At 35.8% G+C, this 13,331-nt stretch overlaps 2 protein-coding genes across 2 annotated transcripts; one reads left to right on the top strand and one right to left on the bottom strand.

Annotated features, from left to right (window-relative positions):
• Window positions 1-410: 410 nt before the first annotated feature.
• On the top strand, window positions 411-1,086 carry LOC110850557 (deoxyuridine 5'-triphosphate nucleotidohydrolase-like). The gene is made up of 3 exons (XM_022097991.1): window positions 411-583; window positions 688-976; window positions 1,072-1,086. Exons 1-3 carry the CDS (start codon window positions 411-413, stop codon window positions 1,084-1,086), a joined length of 477 nt encoding a protein of 158 aa, XP_021953683.1.
• Window positions 1,087-3,978: 2,892 nt separating this feature from the next.
• LOC110850556 (pickpocket protein 28) lies at window positions 3,979-7,327 on the bottom strand. Its single transcript, XM_022097990.1, has 12 exons — window positions 7,074-7,327; window positions 6,044-6,244; window positions 5,716-5,974; window positions 5,504-5,646; window positions 5,193-5,424; window positions 4,993-5,127; window positions 4,785-4,929; window positions 4,666-4,728; window positions 4,467-4,596; window positions 4,276-4,379; window positions 4,076-4,213; window positions 3,979-3,986 (listed from the first exon to the last, which is right to left on the bottom strand). Exons 1-12 carry the CDS (start codon window positions 7,325-7,327, stop codon window positions 3,979-3,981), a joined length of 1,812 nt encoding a protein of 603 aa, XP_021953682.1.
• Window positions 7,328-13,331: the final 6,004 nt, after the last annotated feature.

Below are 13,331 nucleotides of genomic sequence, written 5' to 3'. Positions count from 1 at the left end.
AGCCACTGCGGTCAGTAAAGGAGATTATTAACTCAAACGCCAACCTCATCATGGTATGATGTTTTGTCAGCAAAATTGAAGAAAAATCCCAACAGTTTATCATCACACCAAGTTCATCCATATTCAGTCGATTTCTGGTACCTAGCTTTGTCAGCGAAAAAGACAGCAAAATAAAACAAAATGATTTACATCATACCACGCTTTTGATTCATTCATACTACTCTGCCTGTAGATTGATTGCAATCTACAGACACTCCGTTATTAATAAGATAACTCCAGGGTTCTGCAATAACACCATGGTTAACTTTTTGCATTTTTTACGAGAAAAATTGAATAAAAGACCGTCCTCTTCCTGCATCCATCACATATTAGATCACGTTCATTCGACAGACAATCCAATCCTCGAAAACATGGCGCAATCCCAATTAACCAACACCGAAAAAATTTCGGAAAATACGCCAATCGTCCAACTACTTACAGCTACTATGGACGATTTAAAACTTAATTCCCAATCAAAAGTTGAACTGCTTCCGATCCTTCCGGTGCTTGGGAGCGATAGGTCGGCGGGAGTAGATTTAATCAGGTATACATTTTTTTTAACCTATTCAAATTGTATTTTATTTTTGTTGGTAGTAGTATTTTAAAGTATTTGGTGTATTAAGCAGAAACCTAATCTTTAATTTTCAGTCCGTATGAATACATACTACCCCCCCGAGGGACAGGATTACTGGACACGCTGCTTGAGATGCAGATCCCCCTGCACCATTATGGTCGTATAGCTGACAAGTCTTCAATGGCGTTAAGGGGGATAATCATTGGTGCTGGAGTGGTCGAGCCAGACTACACAGGGAGCATTAAAGTTGTGCTCCATAACTTGAGGGATGTACCCGTCGTTGTCGAGAGGGGGGAGAAAATTGCACAACTCATTTTTGAGAAGTGCTCTTTACCCAAAGAGATGGCCTGGGTGGATGACATGGTATAAAAAAATAATAATAACATAAAATATAAAAACTGCAGTTAATGAACTGGGTCTATGTTCATTGATGCATTTTTCTTTTTTTGTTTTATCAGGGGGAGATAATTTAGCTTAAACCGACCCGAAAAGAACGCGGTGGTAAGGGATTTGGCTCAACTGGGAGATTCTTTTAAAGAGATCTACCTTTATTTTTGTTTGCAAAAATGTAGCATTTTTTGTTTTTGCTTTAATAAAAATATGAGAACCCTGGTTATTATCTCAATTTTGTTTTACTTATCATCCTACAATAAAAATGAGGATGTAATTCATTCAACAGTCATTAATCACTTATCCATTTTGAATATTGACTCCAGCCGCCTCTGCATGGTACCATGCTTTGTCAGCATCAATTACTTTATCAACTGTGCATTAATATTACCATACGTCAGAGCCTCTGCTATACAGTTATGCATGAAAGATTACAGTAAACACCTCAATGGTATCTCGGTTTTAATGAATTGATGTCTTAAGCAAAATCATTCTATTCATTCATACTGTAGTGTTGCGACTGGCATGCATGGTAAAAATTGTTATTTAAAGTAGCTTAAAGTTACAAAATGAACCATATTATACTTTAGTTAGATAAATCGTTCATAAATTTCAATCTTTGGCCATCAATACGACACCCTGCTTGAGTCAAATTTATTTACCAGATCTAATGAAGTAATCTGAGAATTATTAAATAATAAATTTGTAATACTGATACCATAACTTACACAGATATTATTAATACTAATACTACTATTACTACTACTACTACTACTACTACTACTAATAATAATAATAATAATATATTATTATAATAATAATATATTATTATAATAATAATAATATATATATATTAATGTGAATTTTTTATCCAGTCGAGGAGATTTGGTATAAAAGCAAGCCAGAATTGCATTGGCAAATCAATCCAAACCAACCAGGCATTGATGAAATGCTAATTGAGATGATGTGTGAGGAGTGTGGATGATATTTGCAGTGATTCTATCTTGCTACCTCTACTACTTATGTCACAAATGCTAACTACTCATCTCATCTGATTTTACAATGTGATTAACATACCATTATATCTAAACATTTTGTTCGTTCCGTCAAAATCATAAGAAAACATCGATTTTATTTCCTGTAATTCAAGTTGGCTGATATGTGCATAATGATGAATGTTTTGAGAGATTTACGCTATCTGAACCAGAAAAGTGAAATCAATTATAAATAAATATGTAAATTAGGATAAATGTAAAGTCGATCGAATTTGAGTGTGTGAAATTGGTGGCGTGATGTATTTATTGTTTTTTTTTCTAGCAGGTGATGTGCATCGGAATATCAAATCATACATACTTATCTATATAGTGAATAAGGTTTAAATAGAAATGTACTTAATTTAGTTTAAACTTAAAAACTATGCAAATATTAACTTATCGGTATTCACAGAAGCACAAAAGTACCACATGATTAACCCAAAAGTCATGCTAATACTGAAACGAAATTATATTTATATAAAAAAGTAACAGCAAGATATCAATGCGTTATCGTAAGTAATTGCAAGTTAGTGAAATATTTAATCGAGAGCTTTGCGACCAGTGTAATTTGCATAATTATCTAGTATGTGAAGACTGTGAAATATTTGAAGTGCTTAAATTACTTTAAAATTATGACTTAGTCAATTGTGACTATTTATACACAACTACATATGCATCTACATACTAACCAGTAGTAAATGTGCATGAAATACACTTATCGATAGACGAATATTTTTTTCTTTCAAGTATGGACTTACAATTCGTGCAAATTTTCATATTTTCATATTTTTGTGCATATCATTTGCTTATCTGGTGCATGGCCAAATTCTAACTTTTTTTATTTTTGAAGCCAAGCAGGATACTTTATACATAGCTGCATGAATAATTTTTACATAATGGTAAATTTATAATTTAACGTGTAGCCAAATCGTCATTACAGTATTCTATTTGAGGGTAATGATTTAAGTCGTGTTTTGCCGTCAACGTAAAATAGGTCAAAACCTCGGGTACTCAAACCGCATGGTTTTTATGAAACTCAATGTGTTGATGTAAAATAATCTTACCTAAATATTTTAGGATAAAATAATTGTACCGTATTCAGACAAAAAATATGCACAATTTTTTGGATGCAATTTCATTCAATTTGTTTCTAATAAATTTTTGCGGTCAACCTAGACAATATCTGGCAGATAGAAGATTGAATCGGTGAATTTAATTCGAGCGATTGTCAAAAGAACTATTTTACTATTCATTCTCTGCATTATTTTATAATCGTAACAGCTAATGTCAATTTAAGTGCCTTGTTCGCTAGCTAATATTTTTTTAAAAGTATTTCTGATTTTTTTGTTACATTTATCCCTAATAGAAGCAGATATAAATCTACGCATAGTTTGTATTATTGTGATGCTGAAATAAGCAATTTCTCCTTAATTTTAACGATTCAACGTCACTTATCAACTTTTCCTCACCACACTAAAGTAAAGTAACTACTACGTAACTGCGTCACTTCCTCAGTAAAAAGAACAATACCTATTTACAACGCTACTTTGTGCTATTGTTTAAAATTTTACAATGCAAGCAAATTTAAGCTGAGTTTGTAGGAAGGGAATCATGCATGGGTTTTGTGACATAACAATAAGTTAATTATTATGTTTTTGCATCAGCGCTAAGCAATTATGTAGTAAACTATTATGATTCAATGTTCAGATTCATTATATCAATCAATTTTAGTTAAATTACCTTAGGTTATGTTCTCAGACGATTTTTCGGATTCATGATCTAGGGAATAAATTCAGGCAAATTCTCGCATAGATGGAACGGAGGGCGTGCCAATGCTGACCTTTGTGGCCTTTCGACAGGTGGCGGTTGGACTGTCTCCATCTTTATTTCCTCAGGAGCCACCCTATTATTCCCTCTCAGGAACTTGGGAATCGACAGGGTCTAATTAACTGAAAATAATTAATATGCAAAATATGAATAAAATCTGTTAAGAAGCAATTTTCTCTTCATCTGTATAAAACTGGCGCAGGTTACTTACAACTTGGGCCTCCCATAGTTCGAAGATTATTCCACACCTTGTACTTTGCAACGGCTATTACCGCGATTAGTACGAGAGCCTCAATTATGTCCAACAAGGTTAAGCCAGTTATCATGGAAACTGTCCCACCAACAAGGCCTGATCAGAATTAAAAACAAGTTATCTTTGAAACTTTATCAAGATGATTGGGTACACCTTACCAACTTCTTCGAAGGTACTGTATCTTGCACTTCTTCGAGTCGGATGGATCGAGTCTACCATGAAGAAGACGTTGACAACTGAAATCCTAAATTCCGAGTCTCCCCTAAACATGACACATTTTTAAAGATTGATCTGTTTGGTGGTTATGTGCATATTTTAATCCACATACATATCAATCGGGCCATCATACATAGCCTGATAATCATTCATGCGGCTCTCTGTCATTCGGCTCGAGGTCACCGATGTCCGGTATTTAATGTCGCGACAATTGGGCAAACACTTTGGGCACGAAAGTTTCAATCCTTGGTTATGCATTTGTTCTATGTGTACCATGCACAAATAACATTTTTTTGCTGTGCCCATCTTAATTAGTAAGCTTATCAATATACCTTCTTTCTCTTGGACGCAAAGATTTAAATCATCATATGAACATAAAGTTCTCCCTGGTAATCCTAAAAAATAATACTGTAAGAAAGTTACATATTGGGCAACTCAGTTTGTTGGTTACCAGGAGATGAGACTTTTGCGCATTTGCATTTTTCATAAACTGCTTTGGCGAAACATTCCTCCAAACAATTTTGTCTGGAATACTTTTTGTAGAAATCCAGAAGCGCTTCACCTTTGTCGTCGCTGAGGTACCAGCCGCGCCGGTTCTTCAGAAGCAATTATGTTTATTATTAGTGGAAAATATTCTTTAGATGTTTTATGATTCTAACCATAGCAACGTCTTTGGCATCCTTCTCGGCGAGGAGGACTTCAGGATATAAAGTAACGTCGATCTCACGGCCATACGGCAGTGTTACTACAAATCTTTCTACTTGTACCTCGTCCCGGGGATTATTTAACGCCAACTGTATACAAATGAAATATTATAATGGATTCGTCTATACGATATTGCTGTAAACTATCAGCTTACCGTAAACCCGGTGCCTTCGCCGTGAATACAGGCTTTTCTGTCCAGCTCTTCTTTTATGGCGAACGTGAGTCCAGATAATTTACCTGGTGCCATTTGCCTCCATGGTATCGCAGGGCGTTTTGCGTCGAATTTCCTGTTAACATTTGCAACATCTTCGTCTAAATCGGCGTCAACCCACATTTTGATTTCCTCATTCGTGCTTCCACCCAGTTCGGATTGAATTGTTGAATAGCTGTGAAAATCAGGATGGGATTAAGATTATGTTTACATATTATATAAATGCCTGAAATAATAAAATCATTTATGAATACCGCCGTGTCGCTTTCACAGGAATCCCGTTGAAGACACAGGTACTTCCCCAAGCAGAAAAGTGTTCTTTAAATAAGAGACTGCAATTATAACTTTTCCCATTCAAGAGGCATCCTTTAATGGTATCGGCACATTTTATCATTCCCTAGAATTAACAATTGTTGGCAAATTTATTATTCTGATTTTGATTATATATTTAATTGTACTTAACTACCTCCTTTATGAACGGAATAACTCTTTGCTGCACGCCCGGATTTGTAATGTTGTCCACATGAGTTTCCAAAAGTTCCCTGGTCTTGGCGAAACTGCTATGCTCATTGTCGGAAATTTTAACGTTATTCTTGTTAGCAAATATCGCACCCCCATCACAACCGTGGTCGATGACCTTCATTACTCCTTCCACGTCATTCTTGCTCCATGCCGACCCATCGTTTGCCACGACCTTGACACCAATTCTCACCGCCCTTTGCTTTCTATATGTGTGCGAAATTATGCATAATTAGTAGCATACAAGGACGCATAAAATTCAGATATAAACCAACCCTAGGACATCATAAACGGAGGACAATTTAAATCCACTATATGGGCCAATGCCGACTTGCGGAAATTTAGCATCTCCAATGTTTATTTCCTCTGTTTCGAACGTAACAGTCAGTGGATGACCCATTGTTCTCCGAATGCCTTCCCGGATGATGTAAAAAACAATGCCTACGCACAATACAAACACGAGCAACCAGAAGGCCCTGAAACAAAAAGAAATGTAATTTATGATTCATGCTTATTATCCAATTCTGCACAGAGTAAACCAGATATCCAACTTGAAGAGTCCGTGAATCTCAAAAGCTGAGAAAAAATTAGGGGAATTCTTGAAGGTTAGAGCTTGTTATGATTTTCCACAGAAACCTTTAAAGTTAATCCATATTTATAATACAAATTTTGTGTACATATGTTTTTCAGAAATATTTCCCAATTCTATGCTAAAATGAAGCTTCACTCAACCCTGGGGCTATTCATCTGTTTAATAACGTTGGGAGGAATTGCACCAATCGACGAGGAGCTGAAAAATGATGTCGAGTTTCTCGAAAACATACATAAATATGATTCTGAATCTGGCTGCTTGTGTCCTCACAACAAGAATACAACAGGAACCTTCCTCTATTTTTGTGGCCGTGAATTAAAACCGCACAACAGTACGATTAAATGTGCTCCAGAGGGTCGTTACAGGTGCCTCAACGGTCGGCATTTCGCAGTTCATGAGCAAGATTGTATGAAGTTCAAAATGAAATGCATACAACAAATTAACACGCCAGAAGGGGAACCTTGTGAATACTGTAAACGTCATGCAGTTAAGACCTGCAGCAGTTAATCTGTATTGTGACTATGACCAGTAGAAAGTTCGAATTATAATCCTACTCATATAATGCAGATCACAATCTATATGCAAGATGTGCATATTATATCTTGATTATGTCAATTTTTACATGCAGATAAATATTTAACATATTCCTCAAACTGTGCTAAGAGGATTCAAAATAAAATGTGAGTAATTATGTAAGTTACTTTGTTTCTCACCTTGCCAAAACATGCAATCCAGCCTTAGCACTTTGCCTTAAACCGGGAACTTTGTGAAGAATTCGGACGCACGCATTTTCCTGGGATGGTTCAAACTTCATCAAATTTTGCCACCGGATGCGGAGATTTCTCCATCGTCGTTTAAACATATCAACCAGCCTGGGATAAGAGCTACGCTGAATGTGCCGGCAGACCTCGCGAGAGCCTTTGTCTTCTTGGGCAGGTCGCATTTCGATACCCCCTTCGACATCCATGATCTCCGAGTAATTAACTTAATTTATAGTTAACACTATCCTGAGATAATTGTCTACATTGTTTCAGTTCAATAATTGCTACACCTCAAATTGTGATTAGGTTTTGATACTTTCATTTCCACATTTTTCATGTCATGTTTCAACAACAAATTTGGATGTAGGCGAGTTAAGAATTTGTTGAAACAATATGGTTGAAATATGTTAGAAAAACTATTTTAGAAAAATACACACGCAAGGGAAAGTTTTGTGACTACTTTCACCTTCACCACGTCACATTTTTGAGTCATATACTTAGTAAAAATTATCTTGGCTGCGTGACCTTTCGTCGTCTTGGGGATTTCAAGTTCAATATCCTCGCCGACCTCCGCGGTCACAACGTATCTAATAATTTACACCATGCAGAGAAAAGATAATTGTCCACATAATACCAACTAAACAAATAACTAATACATCTCGAATTGAGACAAGGTTTTGTTACTTTAACTGGTGAAATTTATATTTTTAAGTCATGTGGAAACAACAATCTTGTATTCACACGGCTTCAAAATTTTTTAAATGACTAAATTTGCTTCAAATACGAATGAATCTTAACGAGTCGGGAAGAAACAAGTAGGAGAAAGTTGGAAAGAGAAGCAAGGTGTGGTCTGGGTGACTCATTGGTCATACGACTAAGAAAACTACAGGTATGATAAGAACAAAAGAATTTTAAAAAACGTATTCTTACCTTTCTGGGTTTTGATTGACAGATTTGTGCATGGAACTGTGGCATGGAACACTGTGGTTAATTGCAGGTGAGTGAAGTTTGGAGGAATTTCTTTGTTCTCCATCCCTGCCTTTTGTCCTGGATGGATATATGTATATATACATGAATGCTCTCACCCCGTTATATATTGAAATTTGTGTGCAATGTTTGTTGCTTATCTTCTGAACGAAATGCATTATATCTTAATCCTCGTTTAATTTTAGTCGACACATAAAACTTAGGAAACTAAAAAAAACTTTTGAAATGAGATAAAGCAAAGATTCAAAAATCACGTCGTTTGGTTCGGAGATACTGTCACATATTTTGAAAACTTTAAACTGCACTGATTTTCTCCTGTTGCTTGTATTGATCTACATATATTACATGTGATTAGCAAGATAAGCCCTTAGTAATATGAAAGTTGTCGCTAGTAATTCGAAATTTTGTTAGCAGCTCGTCAACTTTTTTAATTAACCAGAAAATAAATTTTAGTTTGTTATGAAAAATCTAAGATATTATTTCCTTAAGAAATGTCATTTTGAAATCTTCATGAATTATGATTTCAAACATTCCAAACAAGAATGTGAAGCAGATTTACCCGTGACCAGATTAAATTAACACGTGCGAAAATAATTTGTGGTACATAATGACACTTATTTTGTTTTATTCAGACGAACATAATTACAGTGTTAACGCTTGATTGACTACATGGATATGTGTATATGCATAAATAAGTTAATGCCATGTATTCTTATTTCTCAACCAGCGTTATGGAAGGCAAAAAACGGGTGGTCTGTAATCCGTTACATTCAGTGTGAAATACGACAATGGAGAAAGTGCTTTTTGGATCAAGAAGATCTGAAATTTCTGGTTTAACTGGCTCCTTAATTGGGAACTTTATATTCGAAACTAACTCATCCAATCGTCCTAATTTAACTTTCAGAAAATCTTCGAAAACTTTACGGCATTCTTCGCGCCCAAGGGCTCAATAAACTTTGCCAAGTTCGTCATTAGTGCAATTCTTGACACCCGTCATAAGACAGTTAGTTTGATTTAGCAAATTCGTGTTGTTTTTTTACAATACGGAGTGTACAATGCGGCACAAATTGCTTTGTCAACTTGGCTGTCCCCCTCGCAGAAATAGTAGGTGGGGTTTGCTTTGCAAAATTCTCGCAGGTCTTCTCCCGAACAAGTTTCTATGGCTCGGTGGCACGAGTAACCGCCCCCACAACGTGTTTGCATTGACGTAAGAAATTTTGGCATTGGCAATTAGATTGATTTGCTTTCTCGTCAGCCGTCCAAAGTCGTATGCAATAGCAATTTTGTTCCAAGCCGTCATTCCGGGTAGTCCCGGGTGGACAGTATCCAGAGGGGGGACAAGGTTCACTGTGGTACGGGCCAGACTGGCAGGTTTCCCCATGAATGACTGAAAAATATTAAGAATGCTTCGATTAACGCTGTTTCTCACGAGCGAAGAAGTTTCGGGTTTGCGCATTTTCCCAATGTCAACCTTCCCTGTGCCTATCTCGAAACTTCGCATCGACCCTGTGGGGAGGAGGAGTCGACGTCAGGGTTCATAATACACGGACTCCAAAACCTTAACAATTTTGTTCAAAAATATTTTGGGTTGAATCCTACTGAATATATATATATTTTCTGGACATTTGTGATCCAAAGAATACGTAAAAAATGTTTTTAGCAGGTTACACCCCTGGAGGACCAACCATACCCACTGTCGGGGGAAAGTGAGACTGGCCCTTGATTATTGTTAAGCAACTATCAGAGATGCTACCTACCAAGTTTCAGAATTTTAGCCGTTATAGTTTGGGTGTAAGATGAGTTTAAAGGTCTCAAAACAGTAGGATTCAACCCAAAATATTTTTGAACAAAATTATTGAAGTTTTGGAGTCCGTGTATAATAGTGGAATGTGCTGCATTTCTCATTCTTCGTCTAATGGTATTTTTTCAAATTTTTTGGTCGACATCAACATCCTTTACCAGTCCACATAAGGTTACTTCACTTCATGGTAAAGGATGTTGAGGACCAACCGCCAGACCAAAAAATTTGAAAAAATACCATCAGACGAAGAAGGAGAAATGCAGCACATTTCACTATTATGAACCCTGACGTCAATTCCTCTTCCCCACAGGGTCGATGCGAAGTTTCGATTGAGACTGGGAAAATGTGCAAACCCGAAACTTTTCCTCCGCTCGTGAGGGACAAGGTTAAAGGTTATTTAACACAAAAATAAAGGTTATTGAAGAGCAATGGCCATTTAAAAATTTAATTTAAAACATTATTACCAACAATGTTGAGGAGGGTGGCAAATCCGATGATGGCAAAGGTGTACATTTTTTCAAGGGTGAAAGGAAAGAAATCTGGAATAGTTTCAAAATAACCTTGTAATAATTCATTACCGCACGGAATGAGTATACTGCTCTACCGAGTTGGATAGGATTTGTTAGAAAATGGTAAAAAACAAAATTCTGCTAAATCGGAATTTCGGGAAAATTCCTGTTACCATTTTTGCGACAAATCCTAACCAGCGCGATAGAGCAGTCAGTATATTCATTCCGTGCGGTAATAAATTATTACAAGGTTATTTTCAGTGAACTGAATTGTGATTTGAACTGGAAGATTGCATCGCCTTTTAAATGAATCAAGGCCGTGACTAGTTTTTAATTACTCGTTTAAAATTTCTTGGATACGTATTAAGTTGTATTGCATATCACGTATTAAATAATTCATAACTTGCTGTATGACAGGTTGAGAAGCATGTGGCATACGAACATCATTTAATCATTTCTTTCAACAATTGTGAATATTAATGTGTGAATACTGTTATCAATGATAAATTTTCCATCTCAAATTTATTGAACACCTAAAGTCTTAAGCATTTGACATAACAAATAAATACTTTCGTATAATATTGGCTAATTTGATTGATACCAACGTGAATAAAAAGTTCAAATATCTATAACACTTGCGTATAAATTCATAATTAATTCATCTATTGTTAACCGAGTAAGGTAATGGATCCTCAGTTAAATTTGTATTCGAGAAATGCATGGATTGCTAAGTTTGGTGGTTTAAGTTTTAAACGTGACGTTTTAGACAGACTACCGAATTTCAATATCGAACTAGACCTTACCTAGTTCAAATGCTATTAAAGAAAACTAGCGAATAAGCCCGTCCGAACCGGGCGATAGTTTGAGAACTTGGTAGGAAGATTGTTGTATTTTTGGAAAGAAATAAAATTTTAATTACTTAATCAATAAGTTTGTAATTTGTGACGGCCGGTGGTTTAAGAAATGAACTTCAGAGTCGAGGTTTCCACAAAAATCGAGAAACACTGGTGTTTCCCGATTTGTATGGAAACCTGGTCAGGTTTCCATACAAATATTGGTGTTTATTATGAGCAACAGAACAACTAAGCAGGGTTTATAACATGTTATAACGACGTTAGGTTAAAAAGGAGTTGTGTCTCTATATATATATTTTATAAATTTCTACCATCAATAATAACACAAATATATTGTTCAAAACAACCAGTAAAAAGTAACACAACTGATTGAATTATAGGACTTCCTTAAATACTGCATATGTAGTGAACAATTTATCAATATCACCAATAAATAAATGGGTTTAAATGTGATTTTCGTAAACCATACATATTTACTTCCATGTTGTCCGCTCTGTCCCTTTTGGGATGTCCACGTAACAGTCGGACACCAGAGATTTAAATTTGTTACTATCCAGTAACGGATACACTCTTTATTACGGGATTACGCTCATAACCAAAAAATAAACGTATGTATGTGACTCTACCGCCGTGGATATAAATTTGTTATCGAGTGGTTCCAATTGTCAGCGACTAATTATAAAGTTTTACCCACACCGTATTCAATGGTCACCAGAGATGATGAATTTACAACCAGTTGGTGAAAAATTCATAACCACGTCATATACCTACGTTTACTTTTTTATTATATTCGTAACCCCATTTCTACATTTAAGAGTGTAGCGTAATAAATTTAGATTTCGCGGAAATTGCTGTTACCATTTTGCCACAAATCCTAACCAACGAGTCATTCTGAGCGGTAACGATTTTTACTACTTTATTTAAAGAAATGTTAAACCGAATAGCGGGATAAATTTCTCGATAAATAATAAATATGATTCAACTTCGCAAACCAGAAAAACTGATGATAAATTTTGATTAAGGCAGATCATGACATGAGAATAATGCTTGATGAGAAGATGGCATGGTGCAAGTTCATTATTAAGTAGCGTCAGCTGCTTTATGTGATCGTTTTGTCCGTCCGTCCGTCCGTCCGTAAGCAGGATATCTCCAGAACGAGTCAACGTAATCGATCGCCGTTTTCGACATTGTGTTTCTAATTTTTAGTTCTCGGTCGAGTTCGAAAATGGGGTTAATCGGACCACCCCCCTCGGCGCCAGGGAGTGTGGTCGAAAATCAAATTTGGCTTAATTTCGATATGGGGTGTCATTTTAAAGGAAATTTTGGCCGCGAATTCAATGGTGACCTCCATTTTGACCTCAGAGGTCACGGAAGGTCACTTGGAGGTCACGGAAAGGTCACCAAATGTTAAATTCGATACATATGTCAATTTAACAGGAAATTCCAAAAACTACCTCCTCAGGTCATCGTATAAGTTAGTCTTATGGGAGTACGGGACTAATCGGGACGCTTTATGCAGAAAATTCGTCTTCGCTTTGCAATCCCTGCAAAATTAATTTGGTGGTGTAGAAGCTCTATCTATTAATTAAATTTCAATGAATACTTAAATTTCAATGAATACTTAAATTTCCTTGAGCTTAGACATATGCAAAAAGATTGAAGTTGTATATACTGCTTCACTGTAAATAAAGTTGAGTAAAATTGCCACTAACACAACCATTGTGTAAAATTTTCCCTGACAAAGGCAAAATTTAGTCAAGGTTGACCAAAAAAGTCTTTCAAAGTTGGATAAATTTTAACTTTTACTGGGTAACTTTGACACAATATGCAGTTGTCTTGGTGGTAATTTTGCTCAAAATCGAGCAAATTTTAATCATATTTATAACAAATTTGATTAAACTCGAAATACTCGAAACTCGAAATAAATTATTTATTTCGAGTGTTGTGCCATTACAGGTGTTTTCTTGGATATTGAAATATGTAATTTAATAATGAACTAAAAGCAAATATGTAGGGATGAGAAATATGCATGAGAAAATGATGCCTGGGAGACAAAGTG

The sequence above is a fragment of the Folsomia candida genome, unplaced genomic scaffold, assembly GCF_002217175.1.
Source record: "Folsomia candida strain VU population unplaced genomic scaffold, ASM221717v1 Fcan01_Sc005, whole genome shotgun sequence".
Classification (NCBI taxonomy): domain Eukaryota; kingdom Metazoa; phylum Arthropoda; class Collembola; order Entomobryomorpha; family Isotomidae; genus Folsomia; species Folsomia candida.
The sequence above is the reverse complement of the archived record's forward strand: the minus strand, read 5'-3'. Positions and strand labels throughout refer to the sequence as shown.

Bases quoted from the DNA above. Each gene is read 5' to 3' on its own strand.
- LOC110850557 (XM_022097991.1), top strand. From the start codon at position 411: ATGGCGCAATCCCAATTAACCAACACCGAAAAAATTTCGGAAAATACG. The intron at 584-687 runs GTATACATTTTT...TTTAATTTTCAG, and splicing joins GCGGGAGTAGATTTAATCAG to TCCGTATGAATACATACTAC.
- LOC110850556 (XM_022097990.1), bottom strand. From the start codon at position 7,327: ATGGATGTCGAAGGGGGTATCGAAATGCGACCTGCCCAAGAAGACAAA. The intron at 4,597-4,665 runs GTATATTGATAA...TGGTACACATAG, and splicing joins TTGCGTCCAAGAGAAAGAAG to AACAAATGCATAACCAAGGA. The intron at 4,380-4,466 runs GTATGATGGCCC...TGTCATGTTTAG, and splicing joins ATGAATGATTATCAGGCTAT to GGGAGACTCGGAATTTAGGA.